Source organism: Antennarius striatus, chromosome 9, assembly GCF_040054535.1.
Source record: "Antennarius striatus isolate MH-2024 chromosome 9, ASM4005453v1, whole genome shotgun sequence".
In the NCBI taxonomy this organism is placed as follows: Eukaryota; Metazoa; Chordata; class Actinopteri; order Lophiiformes; family Antennariidae; genus Antennarius; species Antennarius striatus.
Genome location: NC_090784.1, coordinates 21,077,763 through 21,097,359, shown reverse-complemented (window position 1 = coordinate 21,097,359; position 19,597 = coordinate 21,077,763). Strand labels below are relative to the sequence as shown.

General features: G+C 42.2%; 2 protein-coding genes across 2 annotated transcripts; both read left to right on the top strand.

Moving 5' to 3' along the window:
• The first annotated feature begins 62 nt into the window (after positions 1-62).
• Positions 63-6,770, top strand: LOC137601258 (ras-related protein Rab-25-like). The gene is made up of 5 exons (XM_068323360.1): positions 63-403; positions 3,706-3,901; positions 5,392-5,585; positions 5,677-5,757; positions 6,086-6,770. Exons 1-5 carry the CDS (start codon positions 367-369, stop codon positions 6,202-6,204), a joined length of 627 nt encoding a protein of 208 aa, XP_068179461.1. The 5' UTR covers positions 63-366; the 3' UTR covers positions 6,205-6,770.
• Positions 6,771-8,584: 1,814 nt separating this feature from the next.
• On the top strand, positions 8,585-17,641 carry rab11al (RAB11a, member RAS oncogene family, like). Its single transcript, XM_068323501.1, has 5 exons — positions 8,585-8,894; positions 11,695-11,890; positions 12,292-12,485; positions 14,242-14,322; positions 15,864-17,641. The coding sequence occupies exons 1-5, from the start codon at positions 8,855-8,857 to the stop codon at positions 16,001-16,003; spliced, it is 651 nt and encodes a 216-aa protein (XP_068179602.1). The 5' UTR covers positions 8,585-8,854; the 3' UTR covers positions 16,004-17,641.
• Positions 17,642-19,597: the final 1,956 nt, after the last annotated feature.

Genomic DNA, 19,597 nt, shown 5'->3' with positions numbered 1-19,597 from the left:
CGTACCTGTGAGTCGTCCCACCTGTCTAACGTGCCGTGCACGGCCTCCATTATTAAAACACACGCTCACCACTCCCTGACAGAAACCCCGCCCGCTGCGGAGCAACAGCCTGGATCCTCTCAGCATGTCTTGTTCAAACACGGCAGCTTTCTCTTAACCCAAACGGGGGAAAGGGTGGCGAAGGGCAGAACGCTGGCGACTTCCATCCATGTGTAAAAACGTGTTTGCAGCCGTTCTCCTTCCTGAGGCTTGAGGAACTGAGGGCAGACCGGCTGTGGTGTGAGTCAGTGTCATCTTACATCCTGCAATCAGTATCCGAGTACCGCAGACTTCAAGTGTGTTGTGGCGACACTGAATGGATAGAACATGGGTTCTGATGAAGCCTACAACTTTGTCTTTAAGGGTGAGTACCTGATCACCGACTCACCTGAGCCCCCAGGTGCATCACTGTATGTATGTTTTATACACAATGTGTTATTGGGTTGTGTTCCTTTGCCCTTCAGATTTTAATTCTATTTATAATTAACTTGCTCATTTCCCTGTATACCAATCTTAAACTATGACTTGTCAATGTCAGTCCTAAACACTTCAGGTGCTTCAAGAGTGTTTATTGTCCCAGGTTCTGTGAACAGTAAGTGTGCGTAGTGCATGTTGTTGCAACCAGGATGTGTGTTTTTAATTCCTGTTTATCTGTGGCATTCCATACACACAATGAGTGTGGTTTGATGTGATGTCTGTGCTAAACGACTAAGAATTGCTCTGAAATTCCCCACCTTAAGCACTTGGAGTGTTAAAAGTGGTTGTGATTGCATGTGCACAGGACTGATTGTGTTGTTGTTGGTCTCGATCTGGACTCAAACCAAGCCTGGCTCAGAAAGGTGATGAGTTCAGCTCCAGAGATTTGACATTTAGGTACAAAAATACCATCAGGTGGAAGGAAAAGTCAAAGTAAATGTGTCCCAAACATCGAATGACTTCAGTCCAGAGTTCCACTGCAGAACAGGATGACGGTAAAATCCAGTTGTATTCATATAACGCAAAATCAGGCTTGATAATATTTGTCTAATGAGTCTAAACCTCATGACGACAGCAGTCCTGGTTCGATTTCACTCGAGGACCCACTCACTTAATTTGTGCACTTCTAAATCCTTCATTTATTTAATAGGGAAATAATCCGGAAGAAGTATTTTAATCATTTTAAATAGACATATTGATTATCTTGCTGAGAGCTACAGAACACAAGCATCTGTTAACCAGCTGCCACCCCCACCCCCCACCTCCTACCACTCTCAATGCTAAGCTAACTTATCCTTGTGCAAGAAAACAAGTGTATTTCCTGTATATTATTAGCCTCCTGTTGAGAGCAGGGGTCCCTCTCAATCTAATCAGTATATAATTACTAATCAGTAATTATATTAAACAATAAAATGTTTTCTTCAGAATTTAATCCTGCATACACTCAAAATCCAGTACTGTGTCTATTATATTGCTACTGAATTATTTTCACCGAAACCCTTTGTGCTGGGATTTAAATGAATTAATTACTAATAAAAGTTCACCTAAAAACCAATACACACATGCTCATGTATGCATTGTGAGTTATTTATAGGTTTCAGAAGTATAAGCAGTAAAAATGCTCAGAAATAAAAATAAAAATCTCGCTGCAACACATAAAATTCTTCCCAGCTTCCCCCTCATGGACCACCGTAGTGAACTTGAGGGCCACTTGTCCCGCTCCGCCACAGAAACCAGAGTTCTTGTTTGCATAAGAAGTTATTCAGTAGTGGAGGGGAAAAGAGGAAAACAGGTTCCTTAACTCACCCACTGGAAAAAGAAGTCATGCGGAGGTCTGGCTCCAGAGTGAACAATTAGCAGAAGTGGAGCATCTTATGTTTGACTTGAGGTTAAACCCACTGTTATTAATAAAGAACTGGAGCCGCGTCCTTTGTGATGTCAGGGTGTACTTTTAAGGCAGTCCACAGGTATTTGGGAAAACATCCCAGATTTTTTATCTGTGGCTCTTTTAATAGCAAATAGTTTCATAAATGATCTGTAAACGCCAACTGAAGTTCAAGCTCAGTCTTGGAAACCTCACAGAGACGCCCATTAGAAAACTAATCTGATCTCCCTCAGCAGATTGAGATGAAAAATCTGAACATCATGATGGGTAATTTGCAGTTTTGAGTTCATGTGATATGATATGAATCTCACCACATGGTCCATTCGTTACGGGCGGTTTTATCTTTTTGTCGCCCCTCCGGTCACATTTTGTTCCAAGAAAGCCGACCCAAAACGTTTCATCTCCTGTATGAAACGTGGAGACAGTTAGCTTAGTTAAAGTCCAGGAACAGTGGAACACCTGGCTGTCTCAGCAGAAGAAAGAATATCTGACCCCAATTCTGTTAAAGTTCACTATTTAATGTTTGTTTACCACATTTATATAAATGTAAATTTTAAAATTAGTGTTTTTAGCATAGCATAAAAATTAGAAGAACTTGATTCAGTTGGAATTTTGAAAAAATCTTCCTATAAAAGATAACTTAACTTGCATTCACATGTAATAACAAGACAGGTTTGCTATTCTGCACGCTTAAAGCTAATCTAATACACTGGTGTGATGCTGATGCAATATTTGGGGTGACCAGGTTTTATCCTCTAACCTGTGCTAAAGAAGACACACCTAACACACACATCGCCAACGGAGACGTCGTCTGAGCTCACACTCCTCAGCAATAAGACCAGCCCTAGATCTTATCCAGGTGTGTGGTCATACCTTCTTACCTGTGTCAAATAAGCCAAGCCTTTTTCCCTCTGAGTCAGATACCAACGACTGAAAGCCAAATATTAGTCACTGGCATGTACAGAAGGGGTGTCTGTGTTGTTTCTGCTCCTGTTTGCCCAGTAGGAATGTTGGTCTGACCAACATAAGAAGAGTAGCTGCTTAACTTGCTCCACCTGATTTGGAATCACCTTACACTGGTATTCCAGGAACAAAGACTTGTTTGTTTGAAATATTTACGTCCGTGGTTTTCCAGAAGAGTGGAAACTGTTCTTCCTCTCCGAGGAAGGATTCGTTCACTGATTTACTACGGATAAATTTATTGACATCAAACGGCTGGGCTACACAGCTCCAAAGGTCACTTTGGTAAAATTGTCTCTTTATTATACTGTAGTTTACTAATGGTAATATATGACTTATATGACTAATATATGAAAAAATATTTTATTGCCATGTAATGGTAGAAAATCCTTTTTAAAACAGTTACAGATTCAGACGATGACTTTGATCATCAATGAAATCTGATGGATTTCTCCCATTTCCTTATTGCTTGAAAAAACGTCAATTTAAACCTATTTGGATTTTTTTTTTTTTTACATAACCTTAACAGACTTACAAACAAGGAAGCATGTATTTTTGCACCAGTGCACACTGGGATAGCCTAAAACAAGATCTGAGTAATCCCAAACAGTAATCTGGTATACAGTATCTTAACATCCCACATTGTTCACCAGCGCTCCAGCTCCTCTCTGCATTGTTTTCTCTTTAAAACAATTGAGTGATTTACCCTGAGGGTGTGGTATCCAGATGTAGAATTAGCCCCAGACGTAGGGCTGGAAAGGGCGACTCATGCTCGTCTCACACAAGAAAAAAACCCATAACTGAGTCCTGATCTGTGGGTTGAATGTGTTTTTTATCCCCTGCAGTGGTTCTGATTGGAGAATCCGGTGTAGGGAAGAGCAACCTGTTGTCCCGCTTCACCAAAAACGAGTTCAACCACGACAGCCGCACAACCATCGGGGTGGAGTTCAGCACGCGGACGGTTCAGATCAATGGCTTCACCATCAAGGCTCAGATCTGGGATACAGCCGGACTGGAGCGGTACCGGGCCATCACTTCTGCGTAAGTTTAAAAACCCCCATCAGTGCTGAGAGAGCGTGCTTTAGGATCCTCCACATGTGATCGGTTTACCGTTTGTGACAAAAGTCAGATCCGGATCTGATTGTTCAAACTGCTTTCACATCAGCAGGAATCGGATGTGTGTCTGGTTTAAGAGAAAATCATTGCAATATGAGCCTCTCCTCTCCGCAGCTTGAACGTAACTTTATTTTTAATCAGCAGTAAAGAATCTGGTAATTGCTTCAGGCCCCCTGATGGTTTTTATATCAACATTTCATGTATTGATGTTTTGCTCCACAATTATTGAGCAACCAGGGTGTCGGCATCGTAAAGCAGCTCTGTTTCCAGCCAAAACACATGCAAGGGCAGGCAGCGATCCTCGCTCTCCTCCCACATCACCTGAAAGAATTCCCAGCTGCCCTTCACCTCTTTAGCTTCCAGAATCCAACTGGTTAGAATGAAGAAGGTGTGTTTGTTTGTTTTGGGTTTTTTTTTTATTTTTAACACTCAGCCCTCAGTGGATCCTGATTCATTTTAGAAAAAATTAAACTAGAGGGATTAACAGTGAGGAAAGTGGTTTCAAACAATAGAACCATGTCAGTGTTATTTTTAAGTCACTGACACATCTGAGGATACGCCACACCGCTGGATTAGCTCTTTTCTGAGAGCTTGGCTTTTTGAGTAATTACTTGCTGACTTATTTCAGTATGCAAATTCTCACTCCCATGGCATTACCCATTTGTGTTGTAACAAGCAGCTCAAACCTATTATAGTGGAATTAATTATGGCGCTGAAGGAGGGTAGCAGAAAATGGAATGGCGAGCAACGTTTTTGAATGATTTGGGAGCAGGGCGTGGGTGGGATGTGAAGCATCACTTTTCACTGGCTTTGTTTTTCACTCCTGTAAATTTACTGGGGGGGCGGGGGGGGGTTTCCACCAACACTCCAGTCATCCTAAATGACTCTGAAAACATACAAACTCTTATTTAAATGTTAAATATTAATAATGAGATAAACAAAGACAATGTCGTCCTAATTGAAAAAAGTGAAAACAATATTCATTAGGCTGTCACGTGGGACCAGAACGACCCATTTCTCGGTTTCCCTGGGGCCTGTTCGGACACACCGTGGATGACGGACATAAAAAAATGTCGTTCGGCTGCATATTTGATCTCGAAAAATGTCCAGACGATCGTCTCGCAGGCGTCACTCTACGACACATCGGCTCTTTAACCCTCAACAAGTAGCTCTTCACTTCATTTGATAGCTCCTAATGCATTTCCTATGGAGACAGAACTGAGGAAATGATGTCATCAGGATGGGAGGCAGAGCTGATAATTCCTGCCTGCCTTGATGGTCTCTCTCTCATGATTTGTGCTCTATGTGTGTGCTGCTGGTAATAAATATGAACCATACTGGTTAAATAATAAGATAACTTGGCATTGGTACCACACTGATAAATAAAAACGCCTAAACGCCACCTCACCTGACAGGTACTACCGAGGCGCCGTCGGAGCCCTGCTGGTCTTCGACATCACCAAACACCTGACCTACGAGAGCGTGGAGCGATGGCTGAAGGAGCTGTACGATTACGCCGACCGCAAGATCGTGGTCATGTTGGTGGGAAACAAGACCGACCTGCAGTCGGAGCGGTCCGTCCCGACCGAGGAGGCTCAAGCCTTCGCAGGTACGGAGTGGTTGAGGTGAAAATCAGTGTAAATACGATAAATGTAAAGAATGTGAATGATTTTATCGTGTTTGTTTTTTGTATTGTGTAGAAAAGAATGGCCTTCTGTATCTGGAGACTTCTGCTTTAGAGTCGACCAATGTGGAGGCAGCGTTCAACAACGTCCTAGCAGGTCAGTCTGTGATGCGCTGAGCGTTTCCCCGTCCTGATCAGATGCTGTTTGTGTCAGAATCTGCAGAAATAAAAAGAAAAACATATTTTTTTACCGACACAGGAGACGCACCATAGTTCACTGGTGTTTGTTTTACTATCTGTTCATATTCAGTTTTCAAATATTAGTTTTGAATTTAAACACAGCCAGAACTCTTTCTAGAAAAATCTACTCTAGGATGAATAGACTTTGTTTCTCCACAATTTCAAAAGTTAAAACTTTTTTTAATTAACATCATGTTTGAACTTGAATTCTTTAAGATTTTCCATCTCAAATGTTTCTACCCTAGAGATTCAGAAGAAGGGGAACACTAAGGAAGGCCCTCGGGGGCCCGTTAACACCGTGGCCCTGAACGACCCCGTAACAGACGCCACAGAGGAGAAGAAGCCCTGCTGCAGGAACATCTGATCTGAACACGAGGTGCCCACGGACGTTGGGGGGCCTGTGGGCGGTTGGCAGGTGGTTTCTACCTCCACCTGCAGCCCTGTGCTAGAACCCGATGGGATGCGGGCGTCTCGGCAACCGTGGGTACTGACATGAATGCTGGTGGTTCATGAGGCGCCGCTCTGAAATGACCGATTCACGAGTTTTAAGCGTTGTGCTGTAACATATTCAAAAGATTATTTATATATGTGAATAAACGAAGCTGGAGGCCGACATGAATTTTTAACAAACCCTGCAGACTGTGGATTAAACTTTTAAAATAAAATGAATCATTTTTACCTTTTAAGGTGGTGTATTTATAATTCCTACGTAAAATGGGACTGATGTGAAGCATCACAGACCGTGTGATGTTTTAAATGTAAATGGAACTTAATGGTTTCTTGTTTTATGACAATCAACAGTTGGTTATGAACACTGTATGCAGACTGTAAATTGTAGCTGTCACTGTTCTATGTTTGCTCCAGCCGATGATCTGGGATCAGTTTGCTTTTAAATGTCTGTAGAGAAATAAACAATTTATGGAGGTAGTCTGTCCGCTGCGTGTTAATTGTGTCTAACAGCAAAGTAAAGTCTGCCTAATTCATTCAAGTTGGAAACAAGCTCAGTGTTTGGAATAATTTATTTATTATTCACAGTTTGAGTTGTCAACAAAAATGTGATTTCTTTTTCCAGATCCATATTTAATCTAGACAATTTAGCACACAGTTGTGGAATTTATTGATTTAGATATATCTATTTTGTATTATTATGAATGTCTTACCATTATTATTATTATTATTATTATATTGGCAAAATCTCTAAAAAGTTAAATGAATCTCTCAGGTCTAGATCAGTAACTTGATCCGTCTCTAACAAATACAAATAAACTCGATGATGATGTAACCTCGTCTCACGCCATGAGGGTGAGGATCAGTGAAATCAGTAACAGACTGTTGCCCTGCAGATATTTTGACATTTCAGAGCAGGAAATGCACAATGATTGCCACACTGCACATAATAGAGGTCCAGTCATTGGCTCACAGTCATTGTGACAAGGACACTTAATAGAAATGACCTGCCATTACCTGTTTTCACCACTGCTAGAAGTCAAAACTTGGGTTGTACAACCAGTTCATTTGGTTTCAGCACCCTGCTGTTGTGAATTCTGGATCACCTGTTTCACACTTTCATGGTTCATGAATAGAAGATAGCTTTTGCTGATGTTATCAGTGACACTTCTCCATCTATGGTGCCAGAAATGTTCTGCAGGGAGGGGGGGAAAAAAGGCATTAAGAGTTTTTCAATAATTAGATTATTAAGCTTTATCACCTCAGGAGTGGTTCAATTAAAATGAAAGCTTATTTTCAATCCCAATATCACACAATTTCATTCTCCACACGTTCCAAATAATTCTGATTTTTTTTTTTAATTTATTTTTTTAGTATAAAATTATTCAATCAACCTTATTTTGATCTGGTTTCTCAAATTGTTTCTCACCCATGAACTGAGCTGTGTCAGCACTTCACAGCCTCATAATGCGGTCGGAATATTCTGCAGACTCCCAATATTTAAAAAATATATGAAGACCATCAAAATGCTAATGATGCTGAAAATTCCTCTGCGACAACCTCAGCCTGAAAACAGTGAGAAATATAATTTCCAGTTTTAACATTAAATTGCAGGAAAAAAACAAAAAAAAGATTCAACTTGACATACATAGCCTCATGAATGTTTATAACCATTGCTTATAAAGCTGCTCAAATAGATGCTTTTTTTCTACATGCATTGATTTCTAATCAGACTAAATATGGAACATTTGTATTATATATTTCAGGGTCCACATCATATTCCAATGAATGCTTTCCAGAATGAAATAGAGCATCAAATTATATATGCCCGGCACTCATTCGGACACAAGAAGGAATATTTCGGACATTTCGGAATATTTTCGGAATCCGGATTTGGATTCAATCCCAGAACCTTCTTGCTGTGAGCAGCGGTAATCCAAGACTTTGGCGCATCAAGAAGGAACAAGAAGAACTGTGGAGTGATGATCAATTCTATTAAATCAGAACTGATGATCAATTCTGATTTAATATTCTTTTGATATCGACCTTTAAAGGCTCCCGCACCGCGTTCTATCGGTGCGGTTTCACCGCGTCGCTGCTTCTTCTCGCGGAGCCTGACGTGCACCTGCTTGGGAGCGCTGGGGCCCCGCTGACGTCACCAGCGTCAGCGCCGGGAGAGAGATGGACTCATCCGCGACGGCGCGACGGACCAATCACGCGGGGAGCTCGTGACAGGTGTTGCTGAGTTAATGACCATTAGGAGACGATTGGGGGCGGGACTTGCGACGTGACGTCGACGTCGCAGCCTTGGTAATGGCAAGTGACAGAGGGCGAGGAAGGCGAGGGGAAAGTTTCCCGGCAACAAGTTGCTGTTAGGATTTTTGGGTCGTGGGGGACATTCTGTGGGCTCCGACGGCGACTGGATGCGTGACGTGTGAGGGGGAAGTGACCCGTCTGTCGCGTGAGGATAAGAGTCGTGTGACGGAGTGACGACGTGGTGACGTGACACCAGAAGTTTGTGTCCGCTTCTCGTCAACGCGTAGAGCCGCCGTGGAGAGAGAGAAGCCATGACCAGCAGAGAGGACGAGTACGACTACCTGTTCAAGGGTGAGTGTGTGTGTGTGTGTGTGTGTGTGTGTGTGTGTGTGTGTGTGTGTGTGTGTGTGTGTGTGTGTGTGTGTGTGTGTGTGTGTGTGTGTGTGTGTGTGTGTGTGTGTGTGTGTGTGTGTCCCCGCTGTGGAGCTCATTTCCGGTCATCAAATGACACCTGTGGTGGCGCGAGTGTCATCTGATGCCCCCGCGTGCCTGTCCGTCAGTCACGAGACCTCCCAGGTAGACTTTTTTTTTTTTTTTGCTGATGCTGTTCGTCATCATCTTGCAAGCTCGATGACGCAATCCTTTTAGGATGCGAGGGGGAGGGCGGGGGGGGTCATAATCTGGAGGGATGATGTGTAAAAAAAATTTTTTTAATCCAGATTAATTAGAAGAATCCACACGTTTTCCAGACAATGACAAAAAGTTATGTCATCCTTTTGTCTAGTAAAAGCTGTCATTTCCAGTTATTACACCTAAATTCCTCAACAGCTGTCATTTTGTTCAACAGGGGTTGGAAAATATTTAACCTCACCCTCTTGCCAGACACAAGTCTCTTTTAAAATGCATGAAAAGTGTCCCACAATCAGTCCTCTGAGGCTAAAAATACTTTATTATAGGGTGAAGTGATTGTTCCCCTTTGGTGCAGTCAGTTCAGGGTTGAACGTCTCGCACAAACAAAGGGAAGTGAAGTGCTCGCGCTCTATTCACAGGTACAATGCTAAAAAGGTGTGCTGTCAAACTGGAAATACCTGCAGGTGTGTGTGTGTGTGTGTGTGTGTTCCAGCTCCCTCCCTTACTGTCAGATAAAATAACCTGAACTATAAAGAGGTAAGTTATCAGAATCATGTATAACGGCGTGAAAGCACCGATAAGGAAGGAGCTGCCGTTCATTCTTTAGGTTAAACTGTGATGGATTAAGATGATTGTGTGTCCCTAAAGCCTCCGTTTGTCCCTCTCTGGTGAACACTGTGAGTCACGTTGGGTGAGCTCCCACTGAATCACTGGAACCTTTTCCCACTGATGTGGATTCGACTCAGGGAGTCATCCTGATGTCCTTTTTTGAAGTTGTGCCTGTTTCCTCGTGGTTCCTCGTCATTGTGATGTGTTTGTGTGTGTGTGTGTGTGTGTGTGAGCCATGGCCGAGGGATTTTAATCCCATTTGTAAAATCATCTCTATGAAGAGTGCAGTGTGTATTATGTATGAACGTTTCTAGTTTATAATGTCCAAAAATTGAATTAACACCAACAGGATTGGAGATGTATTATGTGTGTGTATGTGTGTGTGTGTGTGTGTGTGTGTGTGTGATTCCTAAACTCTCTTAGGTTTTAATCAGTTAGACAAATGTATTTTCACAAGGTACTCCACTTTTTTTTTTTTTTTCATTTACTGGGGTTGCGCAGGTTTCTTGTTTGTCTTGTTTGACTGAATGAACTGTCAATGTCAACAAGTTTGTTCAGGTATGCTAAAAAGCCTTGTTTTAATCCTATCCTCTTCATCCTCTTAAATTAACAGCAACCTGTTGTCAAAATGTCAAATAAAGTGGAATGTGACTGTTTTAACATTTCAAATATTATCTCTAGCGGACAGATCGTTCATTTCTTTACAAGGCTTTTATTGTGAAAGTTGCATAAAAGTGGAATTAATGGCAATTTTTTTATTATATATCAGTATATCAATCTCACTAAAGTAAGTGTACATTGTCAGTATTACAACGTTATTTACACTTTATATTTCAAACAGTTCAGATGCTAATTTGAGTGTGTGTCCAACAAAACAATCAAATCAAACGTCGCTATAAACATTTAATAGCAAGGTGAATTTTATTTATTTGTTATTTTTTAGCTGAACAATGCAAACCCTAACAACGTGTCAGCAGAGGGGTGTGTGACGAGCCGGGATAATACCAGCGTGACGGTTGCATAATGATTTTTTTCTGCTCCGCCTATGATCTTTTCATGTGAGGTAAAATGACCAATGGCAGCGTTACACTTCTCATAACGCCAGCCACGTCTTTGGGAAGGGTCGTCCCCTATAAATATCCCCACATCTTGATTATTTAAATGTCTAAAAATGAATCGGACCTTAAAGGTACGATGGGTTCCGACTTGTGTGTGTTTCTCTATGATGGACAGAGCCGTATTGCTGAAATCCAACTGTAGACAGGCTGATTTGTTAAAGCCATTTCTACATTCCTTAACTAGTTCCTGTTTCCTAATAGTTGCGTGGCGTGTTGCATTCTTTTGACAAACTGACTTACCTGATTATTGTAAAACTAGTTTTCTGAAATGTCATTTGAGTCATCTCTTTCACTCTTAAAGTAAAAGTTTGTTCTAAACCACTTTACTTTCTCTTCCTATGCCAGGAAAAACTCAGCGGTTAATAGAGACATTTTTAGGAGACCTCTTTTTTTTTTCTTTTTTTTTTTGTCGTCAGCACCAACGTTAATCCAGATTGAGTGCTGTGTTTTAGAACCAGTCTAAACTTAATTACAGATCAGTGTGAATCTGCACAGTGACTGCTTTCAGGCTCCATTTATTTCCTGAAAGCAGCAGGAGGCTGTAATATTTTTCACACTCAGTGGGAATCCCCCAAACAAGCCGTCTAAATAAAATAAAAGGGAGTTTAGAATGTATGAATCAAAGTCAGCCTGCCTTTATATTTAATGCACTTATAAACAAATAGTATTCCTTGAATTTGCAGCTGATGCTGTGAGTAACGCTGTGCTGCTCGTGACCTTCGCTGATGAGGACTGTTCGTCCTTCTCTTCCTGAATTCCCTGTGTTTTTAGTTTTTATTTTTTTTCTCCTGCAGTTGTGCTGATCGGAGACTCGGGTGTAGGAAAGAGTAATTTACTATCCCGCTTCACCCGGAACGAGTTCAACCTGGAGAGCAAGAGCACCATCGGGGTGGAGTTCGCCACGCGCAGCATCCAGGTAGACGGCAAGACCGTCAAGGCTCAGATCTGGGACACAGCCGGACAGGAGCGATACCGGGCCATCACCTCAGCGTGAGTACGCCACACCTCTGTGGGGAAAAAACATCACACCGCTGACCACTTCCTGTGAGAAAAACGAAGCCCAGACGCACAGGTTGAAGCATGCATCGCCTTTGTAGGAGTATTGAGTGAGGTAGCAATACCTGTGGTGTTAAAGATTATAGACTTCCAGCGATTGGTCAGCATCTATTCGTGAAGTAAATTCAGAGTCTTATCTTTCCATAAATGGGCTTGAAACAGATATTTGGAACCGGAAATCTGCAAATTGGACGTTTGTACTTTGTGTTAAGCTCATTTAGGCTCTACCTTTCCTCATTTCCCATCATTCTTGTGGATATCTCTGCAGCCCATGTGACACACACAAATTCCCTGCGCAGGTCGTATTGATGCAATCCTCTTCTCGTGTCCTTTAGGTACTACCGCGGGGCCGTCGGGGCGCTTCTGGTTTACGACATCGCCAAACACCTGACCTATGAAAACACGGAGCGCTGGCTGAAGGAGCTGCAGGACCACGCCGACTGCAACATAGTCATCATGCTAGTGGGCAACAAAAGTGATCTGCGTCACCTGAGGGCCGTGCCCATTGATGAGGCCAAGGCCTTTGCCGGTATGGTCACTGATGTTTCTTTCACATGATTGTGTGTGTGTGTGTGTGTGTGTAGTGTATGTAGTGCCATTCTAGCTGCTCAGATTACTACAAGGTTGAAGCTGCAGCAGTGAGAATGGATGCATTAACAATGTTTGTACTGCGATAAAGGGAAGCATGTTTCATACATGTGGCGTCACCTGGAGTGTGCTTGAGTTTATGTCAGAAAGCAGAGCGCCAGGTTAAAAGGACTCGGTCTAATTTAATTAAACATACATAAATCTCAACCCTCACAGACTTTCAAGGCTTTTGTCACAGAGCTGGTTCAGTTTTAACACTCTTCCTTGGATTTCACTAAAGTATAATTTAAATATACTTGTCAACCCGTCCGCAATCCTATTATTTGGAATGGCCGCGGCTCGTGTTTCTTTCTCAACTCTTGACCTTGAGTTTCTTGGCTCCTGTCCGGAACAGAGCTACACCCGCTCTTACTGGCTAATGATTCCTGCTAGGACGGCCTGTAAGAAAGTCAGATGCATGAGACACGCCGTCTGTGTAAGAGGAAAGGAATTCTTTCATCGTTTTCAAGCAGTCAGGGCTTTCTGTTGGGAGTGATTTTGTTTTTCTGTACAGGCTGACCTCAATCACGTCACGTTATTTCCATAAACACCATGTGATGGAAACGTCCATGCAAATCACATTATGGAGCCACAAGTGACGGCTTTCCCTCAAAGAATGCAGCAGTTTCACCGCTGTGTGACGATTAACTCGTCTCACCTATGACAGCAGTCAGTTTACTCTGTTTTATTTCAGGATTCTAGTCTTGTTCGTGCTTGGAATTATCTGGATTGGAATGGTTTCCCTAAATTAATTATTTAACTGGTCTGATTACTTTCTTGAGTTATTACTTGAACTTAAAGAATTAGAAAACACTGAAAAGTGGCCGGCTTAATGTCCTCTATCTAGAGATATATATATTAAATGTCTCATTTGCTCCACATCTATTCAGTTTACCTTGTTTAATCTGTAAAAAGCAGCAAATTCTCACATTTTCAAGATGGACATGCATGAAAAACTCCTTGAATTGATTATCAAAGCAGTCAACATTCCATTGATCGACAAATCCATTAGTTGCACCAATGATTTTCTGGTTGCTTCTCGGTAAAACTAAAATTTCCTTTAGGTTTGTTAACAACATTCTTTGCTAATAAAGGAGCAGAAAGGTCCAAAAATCTGTCACACAACGGTATTGTTTTATAACTAAAAATGTGGCTATGCAGTAGATCATTTCAGCATCTTCATCGCAATGTTTCTACACGTGAGCGGTGGTGACATCGCTGGACGTTCAGTGTGAATTAGAACGTTGTGTTACGGCTAATTTGTTGCTTAACATGGAAGGAAAACTTGCGACAGTTCTCATTTTCTGACCGATCTCCAGAGAAAGTCTGTTTATCCTCCACCATTGAGATGAAGCGTACATTTTAACATCGTGTGAACCGGTAGATTAGCGCGCTTGTAAAGTTTATTAACTCAGGTGTTTTTTTTCCCACAATGCTCTCCTCCACTCGTCCATGAATGTGTCACATATCTGAGACTGAAAGTGGAGGAGGGGTGAACGACTGTGGTGGAAGGTTAGATTTTTTTTAAGCATGAGAAATTATCCGGTGAAATACAGTTACAGCACAGATATGTAACACAGATCAGCTGGTTTTGGATGTGAGTTAAAGACGCCGCCGACCTTTAACACGCTGTCATGTCATGTGTTTGCATTTCACAGAGAAGCATAACTTGTCTTTCCTGGAGACGTCAGCCTTAGACTCAACCAACGTGGAGAAGGCTTTTCATGATATTCTAACAGGTGAGTTCTTCTATTTGTGTTTAATTCTAACCGTTTGGTATGTTTATATCAAATAGTAGAATAAGATAAGAGAGACTTAATTGATACCACGCTGGGAAAAAAGTCTGCTTTTTACAGCAGCACTTTAAAACACAACTTTATAAACACACAAAAGTGCTGCACACAGACATAAGAGTGTATTTGAAGGGCATTAATGTCTAAAGCTCTTAATCCATCTAACACACAGACACACACACACATACTGTATGTACAAATAGATCTCTCCAGGGTTTACATAACAATACCTCTCACTTGCCGCTAGATGGCAGCAAAACCCACTTTATCCGCACTCCGCGGCCATCCCCCGCTCAGCAGCCTGTGGCAACGCTGCCACCTGAATCACTTTTAAGGTCATGAATATGGATCGTTGACACTGAAGGACCTCTCAGACAGTCAGCTCAGGTGAATTAGCCCATGAAGATGGTCACTCGCAGCAAAACGGCCTCGGTCTGTGCTTGTGATCGCCAATCTACTTTGATTCATTATACCTGATGTCTCTTTTCAAGCCGGGACTTCTGATAGCTGTCCGCTGATATGGTTTCTCTGTCAATCCAACCCAGCGCTTCCACACCAGTCACTCAGGAGGCGTGTGTTTACGGTCTCCACGTACCCGCCACTCGCTCCTCGTATTCAACTTCTGCTCCACATTTCCCAGATGGAGCGTTTTGAACCGTTCCAGCCAAACCGCCGCTTTATGTGTAATTTGTAAATTGTAAAACGTTGATACAAACAGGTCCCCTTTGGGCAGCTTTGCTAATCACCTCATTAAGGCAGCAAAAGAGACGTTTTGAGCGCGGTGAGAACCAACGAGCAGTGAAGGCACCGTGTGTGTGTATCGGGACAGATTAGACAGATCTGAGGTCAGCGAGGGTCATCCTGATGGATTATTGCACGTATAGATGGAACATCTTGTGCTCTGTAGGGTTCTAATAATGGGTCAGAGCGTCCCGTCTTGTTTTGTAGTGAACATTGAGCCTTTTAGAGGCTGTTTTTATCTCATGTCTGTTTTCTCCGTGGTATAAAAAAGCGATGTTTACAGTGTCAAGTTGATCAACTGGCCACCCTCACATCACATTTAGTAACTCAAATTGCATCCAGATACATATTGATGAAGCAAACACGAGAACACGCTAACTGCAGAGTCGTCCGTGTGGGTGTTTTTAAACGGCTCTTGTCTGCTTAATGTGTATCATGAGCACACAGGTTCACAGAAGCCAGACCCCTAATGTAATATGTATTTAGCTATTGCAGTTTAATTGTAAAATGTATTGTACATTGTCCCATTGGGGAATGCCTAAGAAGAGACTTGGTACTGCCACATGACACAGCGATGCCAGTCGAGGACGGAAAGAATCCTGCTTTGCTGCCAGAAGTCTGGATAGAACAGTTGTTGTTCAGTTTTGCCATGCTGTCTGTCCTTATCACAATATGTCCCACTGTTGGCTGGATTTGTAAGGCATCTCCACATAACTCATTCACTTTCACCCTTTTCTCCATCACAGCCATCTACAGAATCGTGTCACAGAAGCAGATGTCAGGGCAAAGCGATTCAGACTTCTCACCATCCTCCAACGTAGTGCCCATCACAGTCGAGCCCACCCAAAACGCCACCAGTAAGGGCATGTGCTGCCAGAACAACTGAGACCCGACCACTGACCTCCTCCTTCACCTCCAGGCCACTTTGGAGACACAGCCAGCTAGATAAACGCAGACAGACAGGTGGACAGGGGGGGAAAAAAACAGAGACGGGTAGAATAAACCATTTCTGGGCTTTGATTCATCTGTTTTCTGGTTAAGAAGATTTAAGACCGATGAAGGAGCGATAGTAAAGAAGTTTAGATAAACAGCCGGAGGGCTGCGGCGAGAGATTTATATCGAGGAAGAGAAACCAGGTGACACACATTATACCCAATGCATTAAGCTTTGAAAGGGGGGACACAATCGGTGCAGATCCACAATGTAAGGACACATTTAACACATTATAAGGCCTCTTTTGTGTCTCGTCACATTTTCTGCCTTGGAAGGGTCTATTTTATAAGCCAGTAAATACTTTCCTTCAGTTTCCAAATAGCGGGATATCGAGCAATAAAACCCCACATCCAAAAAAGCCCAACTTCAACCCATCGGTCACCCGTTTTATTATAGATTCGTCATTTAGAAAATAGAGTCTCTTAAAATGTTTGTTCAACACTTGATTAAAGACTTGGGTGGTTAAAGGGTTTCCAGTTGACACTAGTTGGTTTAGATTTTTCCACGCTGATTGTTTTGCAGCGGCGGGAGCTCTCATCCTTTCTCTACGCTTGTGTTTTTTCTTTTCTTTTCCCTTCATTGTTTGTTTCTTTGAAGGAGATCGCAGCGGCCTGCGGCCCTGACGAATGCAGGATTCCACTAATGTTGTTCTAAACACACGTGCCGGACACGGGTTGAAGTCTGAACGGCTCAACTCGCGTTCCATCGGGCCACTCGGAGCAATAAGTTCCCATCCCAGTGTAATTTCTTTCTAATTGCTTCTGATCTTTTGTTTGCGAATCTTTCCCTTGCCTGGTGGTACTCAACAAATGAGTCATGCTCCTGCAAGCTTTGCACAGTTTTAAGTCTTAAATGAGATGGGTTAGCCGCATCGCTAGCGAGTGGGTGAACAGCTTCGCCTGCCGTTCGGATAGACGCATCAGCGCCGCTCATGACTTGCTCACCCCTGCCTTGAACCTTCTGGTGTACTGGGAGAGAACGTGGGGAATTGGGTTTAAATGCATGGACAATCCTCTGCTGCTGCTGCTGCTGCCTGCGAGCTGGGATGGATGGATGGATGGATGGATAATGTTTCATCGGATGAGGTAGTGAGGGCACTCAGCCCTGCCCTCCTCCTGTGGTCTCTGATTTACCCGAGATGGCTTGTTTTACTGTAAGTGAAATCCACCACTGGCTGCTCACCTACTCCTCTCTGTCTCTGCCTGCACTGTAACTGGAACAGGACTCTTGCCTTCTGGGATCTCCCTGAGGAGGTCTGCCCTCGCTCTCACTTGTCTCTATTTCCTGTGGAAGGGGGTGGACGAGGGTTGCGTTCAGGGGCCAGGATTGGGTTCGTTAGCATCCAATAGTCGAATAGATGAAAAGCAAGAATTAAGGTGTTAGGAGGGTCTTAATTAAATCCAAAGGTCGTGCACTCAGATGTTAATGCTGATGACTTCACAGGTCTGGAAACTGGGTGTTGTATGTAAGGGCTTTTTAACAGTTATTCTAATGTATGTATATTTGGACTGCAAATGTATAAATAAATCTCATTTGTTATAGCTTGGCTCTTCTTGCATCTCTTTAAGATGTTGGTTTTTTTTTAATGTCATTAAGAAGCCAACATATTGCTGATTTAGCACCCCTCTCCCATTAAAAAAAAAAGTCGCACAAGCAAAAACAATCATTTCCATTGGAGATCATTTCATTTTGTTTTATTAGAAACATTTACAATACATCTTGAATCTTGAAAAAATAACAAAGAACCAGAACTAACATGGCGCAGATACAATAATAATAATAATAATAAAAATGTCTCCAAAAAATGTAAATTCACAAAAAAACATGTGCTATAACAAATAAACCTGCAATATCACACGCCTTATAAGGGCATGGCATACTGTAACAGAGTTCAAAGACTTCTTCTTTTTTTAAATTTTTTTATTTTTTTTATTTTCCCCATCCATCAAAGTTGACGGTCAGCCACTGAGGGCCACATTGGTAACCCTCTTTCAATGTTCACAGAGAAACCAGAAACTAATGCCAGGTGATGCTGGCCCAAAAACTAATGCACTACAACCACTATTAGACCGGTATGAAACACCTCTACTGTGCTGGAAAAATTGGAAACGCTACCAAAGACAAACTGTCAGACTGTATTGACCTCTTTGGAAAAGGGCGTGAGTTTTGCCACTTCCGTCCCCCACCCACACCACCCCCCCAGTCCCCTTCCCCTCCCAACCGGTACATGCAGCAGAAAAATGTGCCATGGTGGTGGGGGCTTTTTTTTTTTTTTTGTAATCGACTCCAAAACACCAACTTTGAAGATCTTCAAGTTTTAAAAAAATAAAAATCATATGAGGTACAAACAGTCTTTGATCACCAACTGGTAACTGAGGAAACACAAATCCAACTTGAAGGTGTGTGTGTGTGTGTGTGGGGGGGGACTGAAGTGGTCTCTCTCTCTCTCTCCGCCCGCCAATCATGTGACACCTTTCCAGTTTTCCAAAGAGTCTCCCATCTATGAAAATCTACAGAAGAGAAACGGCCCAGGCGTCTCCCGGATCACGCCCCCGCCTGCGCCGCCCCTCCCATCTAAGTGACCATACAACATACATGCAAAGTAGTACGGTAATGAATCTGTTGTGTATGTATGTATATGTGTGCATCTAGTTACATAGATCTACTACACAGTGCGCTTTTTGTCCTCACCTAGATGCCCCCCCGCTCCGTCGGCCAACTCCACCCAATTACCCCATCAAGGGAAAGTCTCTCATATGAGCTTTCTTGAAGCTGATTATGCTCTGTCACTAGTGATCACAAACTGAGTAGTAGGTGTAGAAAATGTATGAATGAAAGTGTACAAGTTTGTGCTGAACAATTGGCGAGAGGGTCGCAGCTACCTCATTCATTCAAAGCGTTGCAGTCGTAACATGTTTTATATGTCTGATAAGTAAAAAGCAAGTTTAGATTACAGAGGAAATGAGTTAATGAGTTTCAGTCAGTAACATGGGGTTAGTTTAAAGGGGGGGAGGGAAAGGGGGTTACAGCAAGCAGCACTGCACAAAGAATGCTGATGCAGGAAAAATATAGAATTGAGGCACAAAATCGATGCTCTGTGACTAAAATATCTCCAAATTCTAAAAAATATTATATTATTTTCTGTAATTATTCCATTGTGAATGCACTGATGTTGAAGTAGCGCACGTCTGAAGTTAAAATTTAAGCTATGGGGAAACTCCTGTTCCATTTACTTCATTGAAGTAGATGGAAAAGACGAGCGTCCATAACTTTCATAAATAAAACTTCTAAACTTCTTTTCTCATTTTTCTTATTAGTAGAAACTGACTTCACTGTGTTTAGAAATATATTAACTTCTTGTCATTTTAATTAAAAAACAAAATGTCTTGAGGTTACTCATAAATATGTTGCTTCATTTTTTTTACTTTTCATAAATAACATCCAGATACTGACTTTTTTTTTTCCTCTGCTTTCTATGAAATAATAA